Source organism: Lepus europaeus, chromosome 15 (genome assembly GCF_033115175.1).
Source record: "Lepus europaeus isolate LE1 chromosome 15, mLepTim1.pri, whole genome shotgun sequence".
In the NCBI taxonomy this organism is placed as follows: Eukaryota; Metazoa; Chordata; class Mammalia; order Lagomorpha; family Leporidae; genus Lepus; species Lepus europaeus.
The window spans coordinates 77,598,764-77,617,010 of record NC_084841.1 but is presented as its reverse complement, the minus strand read 5'-3'; the positions used below and the strand labels follow the sequence as shown (position 1 = coordinate 77,617,010).

The 18,247-nt window shown below is 47.7% G+C and overlaps 1 protein-coding gene across 2 annotated transcripts in view; it reads left to right on the top strand.

Moving 5' to 3' along the window:
- RHOBTB3 (Rho related BTB domain containing 3) overlaps window positions 1-18,247 on the top strand; it is a 57,509-nt gene that overhangs the window by 20,065 nt on the left and 19,197 nt on the right. For both annotated transcript variants that reach the window (XM_062212382.1, XM_062212381.1), the window contains exons 6-8: window positions 1,228-1,593; window positions 12,479-12,591; window positions 16,297-16,417. In XM_062212382.1, coding sequence (XP_062068366.1) covers window positions 1,228-1,593; window positions 12,479-12,591; window positions 16,297-16,417 — 600 coding nt within the window. The remainder of the gene's footprint in view (window positions 1-1,227; window positions 1,594-12,478; window positions 12,592-16,296; window positions 16,418-18,247) is intronic.

Genomic DNA, 18,247 nt, shown 5'->3' with positions numbered 1-18,247 from the left:
AATATCTGGAAGTTGTTCGTGGGGTAAAATCGGTAAAATTGTCAGATGGTCTAGAAATTGGTTGGTATTTTGGAATTACTGTTTTTTTTTTGTTTTTTTTTTTTTTTTATGTCTGGTAAGGTACTATGATTGTCCTTTTTCTTAGAAGGTGAAATTGAAAGCATTTAGGTCTGAAGTGTCCTGAGGACTGCAGTTTAAATAGTTTAGCTGTATGTGTGTTTATTTACATCAGGTGATAAGGCAAAAATGACAAAATGTTAATAGTTGCAGAATCTAAGTGAAGGCTGTATATGTATTTATTATATTATTCTTTCAGCTTTTTTAAAATCTAAAAATGTTCTTAATACAAGGTTAGAGGAAAATAAGATTATAAAATAATAAAATTTACAGACCTTTTAGCATTTGGGGTCATAGCTTTATAATAAAAATCTCAGAATAGTACTCTTGGATCAATTTGTTCTGAATATTTAAAAAGTAGGCACTTGGTAAATATTTGTTGAATGAATCAGTGAATATGAATAAAAAGAGAATTTACTTAGAGGTTATTTCCAGGCTTAAAAAAATGCAGATACACACAGATCATTTGACAGATACTGGCATTTGACAGATAGCTTGTGTGGTGAGGGCCTGGACCCTGGGTACTCTGAATGGAGCAAGAGCTAACTGCTCTTTATCGCTTATCAAACCGGTAAGAAGAAGATGGGAACAATGTCTGAAATGATGGGGTCTACGGCTGGGAAGCTGCAGCCGGTGCTCAGCGTCTGAACCACTGCAAACCCAGAGGGCTGCCCGGCGGCGGCAGCCTTTTAGCAAGGCTTCTTCAGGCCGTAGGCAGCACGCTGAGCCCTTGAATCAGGCGAGAAGCAAAGACAGGCGACTAGCAGAAGAGTGGGGTCAGAGTCCGGAGGGATATTGTTTGGGGCCACGCCATACGGAGAGGTGTCGTTTGACAGCTCGGTATGTCATTCGTAGGCTTTCCACGGGCGGTGCAGCAGGCGCACGACAGAGTGCATGTGTGCCCGTGCTAGGAGCTGAGTTGTCCCCTGAATAGCAAACATTTGTTCCGTTAGGTTGCGCTGTGCGAGACTGCTGTTGGTATGGGTCACAAATGGTCAGCTGCTGGCCAGCCTCATCTTCGTTAAAATTACTGTTTTGTCGGATTGAACGCCAACCCGGGTCCGCAGACCTGGAGGAGTTCCCCGACTGCCTTCTCTTTTTGGCAAACAGAGAAAATGCCGGTGCTGAAGGCGGAAGCGTCGCACTACAACGCCGACCTGCACAGCCTGCTGCTGTGCTGCCAGTGTGTGGACGTGGTGTTCTTCCACCCGGACCTGCAGGGCGTCGTGGAGGCGCACAAGATCGTGCTGTGCGCCGTGAGCCACGTCTTCATGCTGCTCTTCAACGTCAAGAGCCCCACCGACATCCAGGACGCCAGCATCGTGCGCACCACGCAGGACCTCTTCGCCATCAGCCGCGACGCCGCCTTGGCGGGCGCCGGCGCCCAGCCGTCAGGCAACCCGCCGCTGCGCGTTGTCGTGAAGGACGCCCTCTTCTGCGCATGCCTGGCCGACATCCTGCGCTTCATTTACTCAGGTACCGGGCGGGGAGGCTGCCGGAAGTGACGGAAGTGCCGGAAGTGACGCGCTCTGCCCAGGAATTGGCCCACGCCGGCTTCCTTACAGTTTTCCTGCCCCGGGTTTTTTTTATTTTATTTCTGTATTTTTTATTTCTATCACGCTCATCCTCTTCTAAAACCCATTCAGCACCAACCCCCATGCCCTGGCAGTCACCTTTCTGCTTCCTGTCCGCGTATAGAGCAGAACCGTCCGGGATGTGTGTGTGTGTGTGTGTGTGTGTGACCGTGGCGCAATGGCATCAGGTGCCTCCGGGTCGCAGCTGCGGTCAGAATTTCGTTCCCTACAGCCCGTGTATGCCCGCAGCCCCTCTCATTTAGCCGCTGCTCCATGGATGGCACTCGGGTTGCTCCCGCGAGCTGTGGGGAGTAATGCCGCCGTGGCCCTGGATGGAAGAGGGTCTCTCGGGAAGACCTGTGTTTTTCATTCTTACCTGGTACACACCCAGAAGTGGCTTCTCTGGATCGTCCGGTGATCCTGTGCCGTTTCCGTAATTCCCACCATTGTCCCTTCCTGCCACTGTCTCGAACCCTGGCCATCGCCTGTTGTCCTCTGGTCCTCGCTGGCCGCCGCCGCAGTGGGTGTGCGGTAGGGTTTACATCTGCCCTGAGACCCGTGGTTCCTGTGTTGCCGTCCCTGCCGCCACCGTTCTCGCTTCTGCCGCCCTGATGTAGACTCGGTAACCAAACGCAGAGAAAATGGAGTTGCACAGTATTTGTCTTTTTTGTGACTAATTTCCACCGAGTGTGATGTCTTTAAGGCCCTTCCAAGTTGTAGCATATGTGCTTTTTTACAGGTTAAATCTACTTGTAAAAAAAGTTACTGTTACTGACCAGGCATGTTAGTGTTTATTTTAAAGATTTGTTTGTTTGTTTGTTTATTTATTTACAGAAATGTGCCCCAGCAGGGTCCCGGTGCCTTGGAAGGCTACCCTTCCTTCCTTCCTTCCTTCCTTCCTTCCTTCCTTCCTTCCTTTTTTAAAAAGATTTATTTGTTTGAAAGTCAGAGTTACACAGAGAGGAGAGGTGGAGACAGAGAGAGAGAGAGAGAGAGAGAGAGAGAGAGGGAGGGAGAGAGGTCTTCCATCTGCTGGTTCACTCCTCAATTGGCCGCAACAGCCAGAGCTGCTCTGATCCGAAGCCAGGAGCCCGGAGTGTCTTCCGAGTCTCTCATGTGGGTGCAGGGGTCCAAGGACTTGGGCATCTTCTACTGCTTTCCCAGGCCAAAGTGGAGAGCTGGATGGGAAGAGGAGCAGCTGGGACTAGAACCAGCGCCCATATGGGATGCCAGCACTTCAGGCCAGGGTGTTAACTCACTGGGCCACAGCACCGGCCCCAAGTATTTTGTTTTTAAAATACAAAATACAAGAGTTTATTTCTCCAGTTTAAAGTTTTCAAGGGTACAGAAAATCAAGTGTCTATGCCTTAAAGACCTGGCATGCATTTTTCTGTTTGACTCTCCTAGGTTTTGGAAGGGATTGAGAGTAGAAATTGAACTCGGGGGCTGGTGCCGTGGCTTACTTGGTTAATCCTCTGCCTGTGGCGCTGGCATCCCATATGGGCTCCGGGTTCTGGTCCTGGTTGCTCTTCTTCCAGTCCAACTCTCTGCTGTGGCCCAGGAAGGCAGTGGAGGATGGCCCAAGTGTTTGGGCCCTGCACCCGCATGGGAGACCAGGAAGAGGCACCTGGCTCCTGGCTTCGGATTGGCACGGTTCCAGCTGTGGCGACCATCTGGGGAGTGAACCAATGGAAGGAAAACCTTTCTCTGTATCTCTCACTGTCTGTAACTCTACCTGTCAAATTTTAAAAAAAAGAAAAGAAAAGAAAGAAATTGACTCATTTTGGACACTAGGAAACAATACCTAAAGGTGGTTGATATCTCATCAACTTTTGTTATGATTATTTGGACTTTACTTTTTTTCCCTTAATATGCCCTTTTTAAAGATTTATCAGTTATTTTTCTTTTTGTCCTTTAAAAAACCCAGTAGAAGCTACATTCTAAAGAATAAATGTTTTGTCTAAGTCTTTTAACAAATAAATCAAGGGTCTCACACCTAAGTGTTCCATTTGAGAGTGGAGTAGGGTGGATATAAAATTATTTGTAAGTAAACATCTGAATATAAGTTTTCTGAGGACCTGTCTCTTTAAATTTCTCTGTTCACTGTGAATCAGGAAAAAGAAAATTAAAGGAGAAAAGGGTAAGGTCACTCTTCTGGAATGTGGAGAAAAATTTGCCATCTGTTTTTAGATCAGAATTTAGAATACATAAGGTGGTTACAAAGGATCACAAATAGAGAAAACAAGTATCATTTCACAAAGGGAAAGAAATTTTGAGTAACCCTCATTTAAATGGCTGGTTTTAAAAACAAGATATTACTTTTTCCATTTGGGTGGTGGTTATATAATTTTATAAATTAAAATTATGATTGTGGCAAGTACAGTTGCAGATGAAGATTAAACGGATGAAGACAGCTATCAATACATGGGAATAGAGCATTTGCATTTGTGCGCGTTTCCCCGGGATATGAATGTCTTTCGAACAGTATCAGAGTGAATACAGAAAAAGCTTGTCACAGGTCACTGACTCCGGGGAAGGGGTCTGCAGGGGGAGGGGGAACTATCTCTTTTATTTCCTCCTGTTTTCCCTCTGCATGCATTCATTTTTCAGTTTAAAAAAATCATTCCCCAGACAAGAGCCAGGCAGGTTCAGTCCATGGGAGCATGTCCAGTTATTTCACTGCTGTCATGTTAAGAAGGATATAGCTGACTTCAGGGTATTTATGTTCCTTTGAAAGTGCTCAGTGGATAATGTGGGGAACTCAATGAATAATTCAGATAATCTCAAAAGGTAAAGGTAAACAGAGCTTCACAAACATACCATTGAAAACATTTCTTTTGCGTGTAAACATGTTAGTGTTTTCAAAATCAGTCTGGCATTTTGAACGGAGAATGGTGTGTGTTTGGCACAGTGGGAAGAAGACTGCTGGGACATGTGCAGACCAATTGAGAGGACCTGGAATTGAGTCCTGGCTCTGCTCCCCCCATTCGGACTTTTTGCTGCTGCACACCCTGGGAGGCAGTGGTCGTGGCTCAGCTGGTTGGGGCCCGGTGACCCACTTAGGAAACCTAAATTGAGTTCCTACTCCTGGCTTTGGCCTGGCCCAGAGCTGACTGCTGTAAACATTTGGGGAATGAACCAACCAATGGATGAAGGATCTCTGTGTCCTTCATCTCTGTCTGCTTGTCAAACAAAAATGTTAAAAGAAGTTCTTAGAAAATAGAATGAAAATATGAATTTCTTTTCAAAAGAAAAGGTCTATTTGCTGAAGTGCTTCTTCTCTAGTCTTTGTGAATAAGTTGCTCTTTTGAAAAATACATGCATTTTTAAACCTGTGTTTTTCTCAGACTTCAATAAAGGGTCTAGGCTTGAGGATTTTTTCTGTGAAAATTTGAAAGCCTTTGAACAGGACGTAGGTATGAAGCCACTATTACACAATGTCCCGCCGCATGGGTTGTGTTAGGGCCCCTTACAGATGGGGGCCCTGTGTGTGCTCGCCCTCCGGCCTCCCGGCTGGCCAGCTCTGTCTGTTTGCTCTGAGCAACCTTTCTTTTTAAAAATTAAATTGTTATAAAAAGATGTCTTAATCCTCTTAAAAATAATATACTTTTTTGTTGACCTTTAGGATTTTGAAATTTTGTATTGCTAAGGGTACTTTGAAAAAATCTGTGGAAAATAGAATTGAAAGGTCAGTTTGTTTTGATGCAAAAACATTTTGGAAACCATGCATAGTGTCTTCATAATATGTACTTTTCATGAACTTTTTGGAAACCCCTTGTGTACATGGGTTTCAAGCATTGTTTTTGCACCCAAATAAACTTACCTTTTGATTCCAGTTTCCATTAATTTTTTTGTAGTTAAATTGGAGAAGCAGGAGGTACAGGGAACTCCCATCTGCTGGTTCATTCCCAAGATCCCAGCAATAGTACAGTCTGGGCTGAAGCTGGGAGCTTGGAACTCAAACCAGATCTCCCATGTGGGTGGCAGGGACCCAACTGCTTGAGCCATCATTGCTGTATCCGAAGGTACATCAGCAGGAAGCTGGTATCAGAAGGCAAAGTCAAGACTCCACCCCAGAGACAGGTATGCGATGTGGCATCCCAGCTGTTAGGCCAAATGCATGCCCCTCCATGAACTTTTTTTTTTTTTTAAGAGATTTATTTATTTGAAAAGTAGAGCCACAGAGACAGACAGACACAGAGACTAGAGATCTTCCATCTGCTGGGTCATTCCCCAGATGGCTGCAATGGCCAGGGCTGGACCAGGCCCAAGCCAGGAGCTAGGAGCTTCCTCCAGGTCTCTCACATAGGAGCAGAGGCTGGGAGCAGAGGCCCAAGGACTTGGGCCATCTGCTGCTGCTTTCCCAGGCACATTAGCAGGGAGCTGGATTGGAAGTGGAGCAGCCAGGACTCAAGCAGAATGCTGGTGTTGCAGGCAGTGGCCTCACAGGCTCCCCCACTACACCAACCCCTCCATGTACTTTTTGAAGCATCCTTGTATCACCGTGGACGTTGAGTCTATCTTTAGGAGGAGCTTGTTTCTTAGGTTAGCATTTTCACTTGCAGTTAAGGCTTCCATTCATTTTCCTACACAGATTTTTGAACAGGTAGATCTGTTGTGTGTGTGTGTTAATTTTCTATTGGATAACAATGAACACTGAGTAATATGTATCTAATTAATGACTAACCCAACAGCAAAAGGAATCTAAAAAGCCAGTCCAGCAGTTTTCCCGGGCTTAGATGGGATACAATGGTAACATTCTTAGAATATTTGATGCAGTCTTAGGCGTGCAAATTCCTGAGTCACATGATCTCAGATGGTTTTAGCTGAAGTATTTGTAGGAGCTTCAAGAATTTCCCTTTGAGCTCTTCCTGCCACAGATGGCCTTTAGAATTTCACATTGCTTACTGAAGAGCCGCCAGAGTAGACGAACGCGTGAAAATGAGCTTTCCTCTTCAGTTTGCATAGAGTTTCCCAGTTCTTGGAATCATTCTGTAGCATGCTCTTTTCTGTACTGCACAAAACACAGCCTGCCAGACAGAAGTGTTCTCTGCATCTCTAGGAGCCAGAGAAAGATAGATAGGTGCTTTGAAGAGTTATCCCAAGAAAATCCTCGTAACACAGGGTGAATAAATTCTAGAGAGCTTGTCATACAGCGTTGTGCCTATTAACCATGCTATGTGTGTGCAGTCACATTGTCTAAGGGTATAAATCGCAAGGTAAATGTTTCTATCACTTGGACAGAAAAACAGGGAAATCACAGCTAACACACTATTTTAATTAGGAGCTAAAGATGACAAAGATGACTTGACCAGCATTTCTAATTGTGGAAACAGCCCAATCCTTAGTGTGCTGGTAAGAGTGGGCCTTGGCCAGAGCCGCAGCTCACTAGGTTAATCCTCCGCCTGCGGCGCCGGCATCCCGGGTTCTAGTCCCAGTTGGGGCACCGGATTCTGTCCCAGTTGCCCCTCTTCCTGTCTAGCTCTCTGCTGTGGCCCGGGAGTACAGTGGAGGATGGCCCAGGTCCTTGGGCCCTGCACCCGCATGGGAGACCAGGAGAAGCACCTGGCTCCTGGCTTCGGATCAGTGCGATGTGCCGGCCACAGAGGCCACTGGGGGGTGAACCAACGGTAAAGGAAGACCTTTCTCTCTGTCTCTGTCTCTCTCTCTCTCTCACTGTCTAACTCTGCCTGTCAAAACAATAACAACAACAACAAAAAAGAGTGGGCCTTAATTTCCTGTTCAGTTATTGGTTCTGTGTCTGTTCTCAAATAGGTCACTGGCCTCTGCAGACTTACGTGGTACTAACCTCATATATGAGGTACTTCAAAAGGCTCTTGGAAAAAATGAATCAATGATAAGTTGAGGGGCAGATGTTTGACCCAGTGGTTAAGGAGTTGGAGGGGCCCAGCACTGTAGCATAGTGGGTAAAGCTACCGCCTGCAGTGCCAGCATCCCATATGGATGCTGGTTCAAGTCCCAGCTGCTCCACTTCTGATCCAGTTCTCTGCTATGGCCTGGGAAAGCAGTAGAGGATGGCCCAAGTCCTTGGGCCCCTGCACCCATGTGGGAGACCTGGAAGGAGCTCCTGACTCCTGGCTTCAGACCAGCAGAGCTCCCACTGGTGTGGCCAATTGGGAAGTGAACCAGTGGACGGAAGGCCTTTTTCTCTCTCTGCCTCTCCTGCTCTCTCTGTATAACTCTGACTTTCAAATAAATAGATAAATATTTTTTTTTTAAAAAAAAGTTGTGTAAGATGTCTGCATTCCACTTCAGAGCACCAGGGCTTAAGTCTGGGCTCCGACTCCTGACTCCAGCCTCCTGCTGATGCAGACCCTGGGAGCCATCAGGATGGGTCAAGAACACTGGGTCTCTGCCACCCACATGGGAGGCCTGGATTCAGTTCATGGCTCCAAATTTCAGCCTGACCCAGCCCTGGCCGTAGCGGGCATTTGGGGAGAGAAGCAGCAGAGATGAACTCTGTCTGTCTCTTCCTTTCAAAGAAAAAGTTGATGTGAAAAATTTTGAAATCCATGCATACTTTTTAAATATGAATTTCCATGAACTTGGTTCGATTTTAATTTTTATTTACTTATGTTATTCAAAAGGCAGAGAGAGAGGGAGAGAGAGATATCTTCCATCCACTGGTTCACTCCCAGATTTCTGCAGCAGCTGGGGGGCTGTGCCAGGATGAAGCCCAGATCTGGGAACTCCATTCAGGTCTCCCATAATGGTGGCAGGGACCCAACTACCTGAGCCGTCACCTCTGCTTCCCAGGGTATTACTTAGCAGGAAGTTGGAGTAGGACGAGAGCCGGGCCTTGAACCCAGACACTCCCATGTGGAATGTAGGCTCCCATGCAGGGTCTTAACCTCGAATTCCAAACAGCCGCTCCCATGATGAACTTTTTCAGGCCCTCTCGTGTTAGGTCATTTGCTCCTTGCTTGCAGGAAGTCTGAATGGAGACATTGTGTAGGTAGACTTTGGTTAAGGTAGTTTTACTTGTATTAAGTTAATGTAACACTTACATGCAACATTAGTATGGTAAAGGAGGACACTGTCTCTGTTCTCTTTTAGCTTGTGTGAGTGTAGACAATCAAATCCCTGCACGTGCTATGTGCTGCTCACCGCCAACCCTGGGTGTAGACAGTAGATGGAATTTCTAAAGGAAGACCAGCGGTCAGCAGATGCACTCGGTGCACATTGGAGTTTCCTGGGAGGTCTAAAACATCCTGTTAGGATCCCTAGCCCCAGGAATCCTAATTTAAATGGATGAGACCCCTACCCCCCCTACCCCAAGGTATTTTATAACAGATCTCCAGGTAACTATGAGGTAGGCTTAAGAATCACTGGCATGGAGTACATTTTCTTAATGTACTGAGGGGTTCTCATTCCTGATGTTTTATTTTTCGTTCATCCATTTATTCATTTATTTAAAAGACAAACAGAAGTCCCATCTGCTACTTAACTCCCCAGCTGTTTGCAACAGCCTGTGCTGGAGCTGCAGCCAGGAGCCAGAAATTCCATCCAGGTCTCCTGTGGGTGACAGTGTCCCAGCTACTTGAGCCTCAGCACTGCCTCCCAGGGTCTGCGTCAGGAGCCCGAGTCAGGGAGTCACACCCGGGTTCTCCGGTGAGCATGTCTTCATTGCCAGGCTAAATGCCTGCCCCTACTCCTGACCGTGTTATCCAGACTTTACTGTCTATGTGTGCACATGAAATTTTCTGAGATGCTCCAAGGAATTTATCAGGCTGCGAAAAGAACATCTGGCCCTGTAGTTCAAGCATACTTGTTGCAGACTCCACACACCTGCCGGCATTTCAGAGCAAGGGGCCATCAGTGGAGTCAGAGGGAGGAGCAGAGGGGCCTGACAGTCTGGCACTGGCTTGGGAGAGCCCAGTGGTGGGAGTCACTCCCCCGTCCATGTCCTGTGATGTCCTGTCGGTGTCTGCTTTGGCCCCAGTGGGAGTGTTTGCATCACAGAAATGGCTGATGCCACACATCAGGACGTCCCCTCCGCCGGGACCTAGAGTGGTCATCACGAAGTCCAGGGGAGAAGCCTGAGGGAGGCGCAGGAGTGCCAAGCGCTCAGGGTGCAGCGTAGGGCTTAGGAGCCAACCTGATTGGCTTGGGCGCCAGTAGTTACCAGGCTGGCATCTGCCGCCTCATCTCATCAGTTCAGTAAAGGTGTATCACACGCTGTCGTCGCTCAGCTGTGTCCGGGAAGACACCTGGCAAAGTGCTGGATACAGGAATTGGTTGGGGGCAGATGGAGCAGCATCTTGGGTTACCAGACAGGGGAAATTCCGCTTGTGATTAGTGGCAGAGAGAGAACTAGGACCTGGGTCACCTAACCATGCCAGCCCAAACTGCGCTTTCTGAATGGTATCTTTGGGCTTTTCTGTAAGTCATCTCTTAGAATATCAGAATCAGAATCACGCTTTGGAAAACACAGTGGCATCCGGTCCTGGGTATGTGTGATGGAGAAAAGGCTGTCAGAGGGCAGGTAGGGGTGGGATAGGCTACTGTAGGCCAGGTAGCAGATGCATGGAGAGGGCGTGAACTGCCGAGCATCAAAAGAGAGAAGGGGCTGACGGAGCGGTGAGAAGTGAAGTGGGCCGGCGCCGTGGCTTAACTGGCTAATCCTCCGCCTTGCCGCGCCGGCACACCGGGTTCTAGTCCTGGTCGGGGCGCTGGATTCTATCCCGGTTGCCCCTCTTCCAGGCCAGCTCTCTGCTATGGCCCAGGAAGGCAGTGGAGGGTGGCCCAAGTGCTTGGGCCCTGCACCCGCATGGGAGACCAGGAGAAGCACCTGGCTCCTGGCTTCGAATCAGCGAGATGCGCTGGCCGCAGCGGCCATTGGAGGGTGAACCAGCGGCAAAAAGGAAGACCTTTCTCTCTGTCTCTCTCTCTATCCACTCTGCCTGTCAAAAAAAAAAAAAAAGAGAGAGAGAGAAGTGAAGTGAGCTTTGGGGTAGACTGGGGTGAAGACAAAGGAGGGGAGAGAGCAGGGATGATTTTGTGCCGATGGCAGGGTTGTGTGGCTCTTCAGGAAAGTATCCAGCTCCCTTCCCCTGTTTTTTGTTTTTTCTTTGTTTGTTTTAAGATTGATTATCTGAAAGGCAGAGTCATGAATTGAAAGAGAGGGAGAGGGTCCAGTGCTGTGGTGTAGCTGGTAAAGCCACCACCTGCAGTACCAACATCCTATATGGGCGCCGATTCAAGTCCTGGCTGGTCCACTTCTGATCCAGCTCTCTGCTATGGCCTAGGAAAACAGCGGAAGATGGCCCAAGTCATTGGCCCCTGCACCTGCATGGGAGACCTGAAAGAAGCTCCTTGCTCCTGGCTTCGGATCAGTGCATTTCTGGCCATGCAGCCATCTGGGGAGTGAACAGCAATGGGAGACCTCTTTCTCTCTGCCTCTGCCTCTTTGTAACTCTGCCTTTCAAATAAATAAATAAATAAATCTTAGAGAGAGAGAGAGAGAGAGGTACAGAGAGAGATCCTCCATTTACTGGTTCACTCCCCAAATGGCTGCAATAGCCAGGGCTGGGCCAGACTTGAGCCAGGCGCCCAGAGCTTTCTCTGGGTTTCCTACATGGATGCAGGGCCCCAAGCACTTGGATCATCTCCCCCTACTTTCCCAGGAGTTTTAGCAGGGAGCTGGATCAGAAGTCGAGCAGCTGGGACTCATACTGATGCCTACATGGGATGCTAGCGCTGCAGGCAGCAGCTTTACCCGCTGTGCTACAGTGCCGGCCCCTACCCTGTTGGTTTTGTAGAGTTGGCCCTGAGGGTGCAGGAGACCTTGTGAATGCCTCCTGCTTCTGTTAATTCCTCCGTCAGGGGTGGAGCACCTTTTTTCTGCCAAGGTGCCGTTTGGATATTTATAGCATCAGTCACAGTCCATACCGGATGAGACCCCCCTCCCCCTGTATTTGCCGTGGCAGGGCCAGACCAAATGATTTTGTGGGCCTCATATGGCCCACAGGCTGGACATTCCCCACCCCTGCTACCTCTTCAGGGTTAGTGTGATTTAACCCAACCGTGGCAAAGACTACATCTGCTTCTAACCCAGGGTGGGTACAGAGTTTGGGTGTTAGACAACTCATCATGTAACTCATATTCTGGCCTTTGCTATTATCACTCAGTTGGCCAGCTGTTATTTCAGAGAGGGAGGAAGACTTCACGTTTTGGGAAATCATTTAGGAGAAGGCAATACAATGCTTTACAAATTAGAGCTTCACCATAAAGACTGGTAAATGTTTGAACTGATAGGTCTGTTTACCCTGATTAGGCCTTACAACATCACATGGTATCCCAGAAATCTGTAGAATTTGTATGTGTCTGTTAAAATTTTTTTATATGTTTCATATATTTCACATATAAAGATTTAGTAACATAATGGCACCCTCCGCCCTCCGTTCTGCCCAAGCTCTAACCCTTCTTCCCCCTCTCTCTCATATTCAGTATACTTAATGATCATATAGTTGATCTGTATTCAGTATACTTAATGATCATGTAGTTAACCCCACCCTCTAACTAAAAGAGCTCAACAAATAGTATGGAGGAAAAAGAAAACAAAACACTGTTCCTCAACGGAAGGACAAGGGCTGTATTTTAAAAATATTTTTAAATGTCAGAAATATGTAAATGTTTACTGTAAGCGGAGCGATATATCTTTGATAGAAAATAACAGAGAAGGGTTCCTTTGAGATTTGATGTTTATTTTTATACCTCTCGCCTTACCAGTCAGAACAATCCAACTTGTACAAACTTGTCCACAGGTGCTTTCCAGTGGGAACAATTGGAAGAAGATATCAGGAGGAAGTTGAAAGACTCGGGGGATGTTTCAAATGTGATCGAGAAAGTTAAGTGCATTTTAAAAACACCGGGAAAGGTAAGTCAATTTGTTGTCAGTTTACTTGGCCTCTCCCTGAGTTGTAACTCATCCACTATGATGATTATGTTATTGAGTCCTTATGAAAGCCGAGTGCTGTGTGAATAGAAATGTCTGCCTCAAGTACATTTTTGCCATTTAGATATTTTAAACTTCAGCATGTGTGGTGCCTCACTCTTTTAGACTTTAATTTATGTAAGAGCTCAGATATGTGCGAGTCATGTCTTCAGAATGTTTATTTGTGGATTCCGTCTCTGGCACGTTGCCCGGTGCGCTGTGAGTGCTCACTCCGTGTCGAGCATGGAGGGCTGTGTAATTTTTCCAGCTGCTGTTGAGCTTCTTGGAGAGGATATTTTCTGCTCGCAGTCTTAGTCCACATGGTCTGCGGGAGCAAGGCCGCGTCTCTGTGCCGCTTTTCAAGAGGCGCCCACAGAAACTGCCTTTCCAAGTGTTCTCAAGGGTTCAACCAGGTAGACAGTGAGGGCCTGTCTCCTGCAGTAAGGGTTCAGAATGATAAACGAGGGTCAGGGTTATGCAAATGTGGACTTTGTCCATAAACGTGGATGCATTCACACCCAGTGACTTAGCTTGTGTATATTCTGTAAGGGCTTTAAGGGTAGGCTTGTTAAATTTTGGTTAAAGTTGAAGACAACAGTATGGGCAGTGTGGGTTTGTTCCACACACCATGATAAACAAATGGGCTACAGTCGATTTAAAAAGGAGGTATGCTGTGTGCAGTACCTAGCAGGATGCAGGTTTATAACAAATACCAGAAAAACAAATCCTTTAATTTTTTTATGTTGATGACTTTGCCATCTCTGTAGCCTCAGGTAATTTTAAAATGCAAAGCTGGGTAGCTGTATGAGCTGACTCCTGCTTAATTGAGAAGCTGATTTTTTTTTAAACAAGTAGCATGGCGTTGAGGGGCTCGGTCTTTCTTTGGTCTCTGGGACTCAGGGCAGCAGGGATGCAGAAGCTGTCAGGTTTCCCAGTAGACGGTGGGCCAGGAGCTCTCTGGCCGTGTAACTCAGCCAGACAGTCCTTTTGTGGAAATGCACGTCGTCCCGCGTTCTGGCGTTCTGGGCCCTTTGAGTGGAAAGGATACGCCATGGGCGTGTGTGTCCATGCCACACTTCTGCCTTTCCGTGTTTTCCTTCCAGTTCAAACCAGAAGTGCGCAGGGGCTCTGCGGAGGTGAGTTCTGTCTCCCTGTGCAGAGGCTGGGAGCCCCCGCCAACGCCCGTTCCTCCAGGGTGAAGAGCAGCCGGCGTGTATGCCCCTGACGCAGCGCTGATGTTTGTGTCGGGACAGGTCTGCAGGAGAAAGCTTTCCGAGTTCTGCAGCAGGCGGCTGCGGGGCCCGGCCCTGACCAGTACTGAGGCTGGGGTACTGAGTACTGAGATGGGCGGTGGGGGGACAGGCGGAGCCCTCTGCGATGCGTAAAACACGATATTTCAATGAAAACCCCAACTAGCTCATTCTGAATGAGGGGTTGTAGTAATACTCAACTAATCATGCAGTCCTAATCCATCTGAGGATTTTTTTTTTTTTTTTTACAGGCAGAGTTAGACAGTGAGAGAGAGAGACAGAGAGAAAGGTCTTCCTTTTTCCATTGGTTCACCCCCTCAATGGCTGCTATGACCGGCGCGCTGCGCTGATCCAAAGCCAGGAGCCAGGTGCTTCCTCCCGGTCTCCCATGCGGGTGCAGGGCCCAAGGACCTGGGCCATCCTCCACTGCCCTCCTGGGCCACAGCAGAACTGGACTGGAAGAGGAGCAACCGGGACAGAATCCAGCACCCCGACCGGGACTAGAACCCGGTGTGCTGGCGCTGTAGGTGGAGGATTAGCCTAGTGAGCTGCGGCACCGGCCCATCTGAGGATTTAAAATGACTTAGTATTTCTTCATCTTTTGAGTAGTTCTGCCTGAAAGTGTTGTTGTTTTTTTGTATTCACTGCACATAAATCAAAATAAAGTTTAAAGAAAAAAATGGGCAGAGAGGCGGGGCAGGGAGGCTGGCCCTGGACTTCTACGTTAGAACAAGGGGATGTCTGAGGAGCCCACAAATGGGGCTGGTGTGGCGCAGCAGATTAAGCCATGTCTGTGATGCCGCATCCCCTAAGAGCACCAGTGGGAGTACCAGCTACTCTACTTCTTTTTCTTATTTTAAAGATTTATTTATTTATTAAAGATTTATTTACTTATTTGAAAGTCAGTTACACAGGGAGAGGAGAGGCAGAAGGAGAGAGAGAGAAGGGTCTTCTATCCGATGGTTTACTCCCCAACTGGCCGCAATGGCCAGAGCTGCGCCAATCTGAAGCCAGGAGCCAGGAGCTTCTTCCAGGTCTCCCACGCGGGTGCAGGGGCCCAAGGACTTGGGCCATCTTCTACTGATATCCCAGGCCACAGCAGAGATGTTGGATGGGAAGTGGAGCAGCTGGGACTCAAACCGGTACCCATATGGGATGCTGTCTTCAGGCCAGGGCATTCACCCACTGTGCCACAGGGCCGGCCCCTTAAAGATTTATTTATTTGACATTGTTTCAGAGAAGGAGAGGCAGAGGCAGGGAGAGTGAATGAGAAAGGTCTTCCATAAGAAGACCTGGTTCACTCCCCAGATGGCCACAACATCCAGGGCTGGGCCAGGACAAAGCCAGGAGCAAGGAGCTTGTCTCCCATGTGGATGCAGAGGCCCAAGGACTTAGGCCATCTTCTGCTGCTTTCCCAGGCCATTAGCAGGGTGCTAAATTGGAAGTGGAGCAGCCAGGACTCAAACCAGTGCCCATATGGGATGCCAGTGCTGCAGGCGGCAGTGCTACATGCTATGCCATGGCGCCGGCCCCAGCCACTCCACTTCTGATCCCTGAATGCAGCTAAATCCACTCCAGCAAAATGCCTGCCCCTGAGAGGTGCTGCATAAATGTTCATTCGTTTGGGAGGAAACGTTGGGCCAGGAAGCAGCAGAAGGACATGACATGATAAGGGGAGATGTCTTAGTTACAAATTATATTTTTGTGTTGCTCTATTTTTAAACTTTTTATTTATTTATTTTCCTTTCATTTGAAACACTGGCTCTTCCATTTGCTTCCACAAATGCCTACTATAGCTAGGGCTGGGCCAGACCAAAACCAGGAACCCAGAACTCAATCCAGGTCTCCCACGTGTGGATGGCAGCGACCCAAGGACTTGAGCCATCACCTGTTGCTTTGCAGAGTGTGCATTTGCAGGAAGTGAATGGGAAACAGGGGAGCTGGGACTCAGCCCAAGCCCTCTGATGTGGGATGTGGGTGTATCAGGCAGGGACTTAACTGCTCCACCATGCACCTGTCCCCTCTCTGTGCGCTCTTTTAATGTGCAGAGCAGCTCGCGTGTAAGCATATTTTATTCCACATTCATATGAAATTCAACTACTCTTGCCTGCTTCCCAGTGAATCCCGAGGGATTCGGGCCCCTGCAGCTTCTCACTGTGGAGTTGAGTTTTCGCTTTGCCCTGCTTCTGGCCGTGAGCAGTACTTGGACATCGTAGCAGGAAGATTGGTCGAGGATAAGTTCACGAGAAAGCTGACCAGAGATGCCATAAAGCAGGACAGCTGTACCATTTCTTTAGACATTGTGCAGTTTTCCAGTTCCTCAGAGCAGCCTGTGTGTGTGTGTGTCATCAGAGCGCACACAGCAACCTTTCCCTTGTGTTTCTGTTTCTCCTGCTAGATTAATTGCCTACGGAACTGCAAAACCTATCAAGCCAGGAAGCCTCTGTGGTTTTACAACACTTCCCTCAAGTTTTTCCTTAACAAGCCAATGCTTGCTGATGTCGTCTTCGAAATACAAGGTACGGCGCGATTGTTACACCGTTCATTCTTCAGTTTCGTCGTCCGGTTGCTGTCCTTGCTTTCCATTTCAGCTTTTACTGTGTGGGGCACAGGAATGACTGTTGCACGATGTACATCAGTACTACCCACATTTCAACCAAATCTTCCAGGGAAATGAAAAATAAGAAAACAGACTTCCGTTTTCCTTAGTGTTGTCCCCTTACCGTGGACTTCATTTACCGCGAGTCACGGTGGAGGGATGGGGTGAGCTGCAAGATGTCATTATGTACTTCCGTTTGTGTATTTCTTGAAGGTTGTGGTTCGTAAATCCAGTTCCCTGAAGACTCTCCGACTCCTGGCTTGTTTTGTTCAGCTCGCTTGCCTTGTGGCTTGCGCAAAAGGCAGCATGCGTGGGCTTGGGTTCAGGGCCGTGCCCGGCCTGCATCAGGCACCCACAGAGCCTGCTGCGCTCATTTTCCTGCACTCAGTGCTATCACCAGAGCGACAGGGAGCTGCTGCTGATCTCTGTGGAGGAGCCATGCTGCCCAGCTCCAGCAAGGAGCCACTTCCGCCTGCGGGTCATCTTCTCACTGGGGTGGATTCATATAGCTCAGTCATCAGAAAGGAGCTGTCAGAGCCGGTCAGTGGTGCAGGAAGGGTAGGGATTGTTTCCGGATGAATTGAGGGGAGCCCTAGATGCCCGTGGCTAAGAGGAAGGTAGACTCTAATTTTCTGGTAGAGTGTGTGACAGCTAACTTAGGATCGCTTTAAGACCTTTCTCCAGAAAGATTTGTTTTCAACTTTGCACTGGGAAACTTTCCAAAGTTCCTTCTGAGAAGCTGTTGTCAGCACTGTGTGTAATGAGCCTGGGACGCTGAAATGGGACAGGGAGAGTGACCTGGAGATATATTTTTCAATGAGAGGAAAACTAGCAGAGGCCCTTCTAAATGAGGAAAGAACAGAGGACTGCGCCAGTTGTGGCTGTAACCCATCTCCTCGAGTGACATCACGGGAGGCACAGCCAGGAAGAAACCTGGGTCTGATTGTGAAAGTTACATAAGACTTTCACGCACTACAGTGCAGAGTGGTCCCCCTTCTGGAAAAATCTGTGTAGGTCACACTGTGTTGGGAATAGTGGTCACCTGTGGAGAATGAGCTCGGGAGGATGGCGATTAGGAAAATATTGTAAGTGTTCATTGTGGAATACTCTGGTGGGACAAAAGAAAAACTCACCCATCATCCAACTCCCCAGTGACAGTCATGGTTGGATTTTGGTGTGCCTCCCTATTTTGGCAAATCCTTCCTTTACAAATATTCCAGGCCATCATCAGCAGGAGTTGATATAGGATGCAAAACCCCAGCATGGTGTAGTTAGTAGCTATCCTGTGCAAGTCCCGCAGAATTTGTTTGGGTATTATTTTTCAAGTTACTATGGCAGTTATAAAATTAGTCTTGGAAAGCATTGATGTGATACAGGAAGATAGATGTTTTCCTTTATGACACTTGAGTGTGGATCACACAAGAAGTTCTCTTACAAAGTGATATTTCTTCCCCATCTACTTGTGTACTGCATACTCTAAATTTCCCTTGAGATATACAGATGTCCATTCTTCAGGATGAAACAAAAAATAATTCTAGATGCTTCATTTTGAAACCTGGAAAGCACGATGACGAAAGTAGGACACGTGCAGTATTGTATAGTGTTGGGGTGTTTGGTGAAAACAAAGATCTTTGATGGCCTCTGTTAATCCACCACAAAACTTGGGCTGTTAAGGTTTGTTTCTCTGTAACAGCTCTTTCCTGAAAAAGTTACAACATCAAATCAGTACTATAAAAAAAAGATGTTTTGT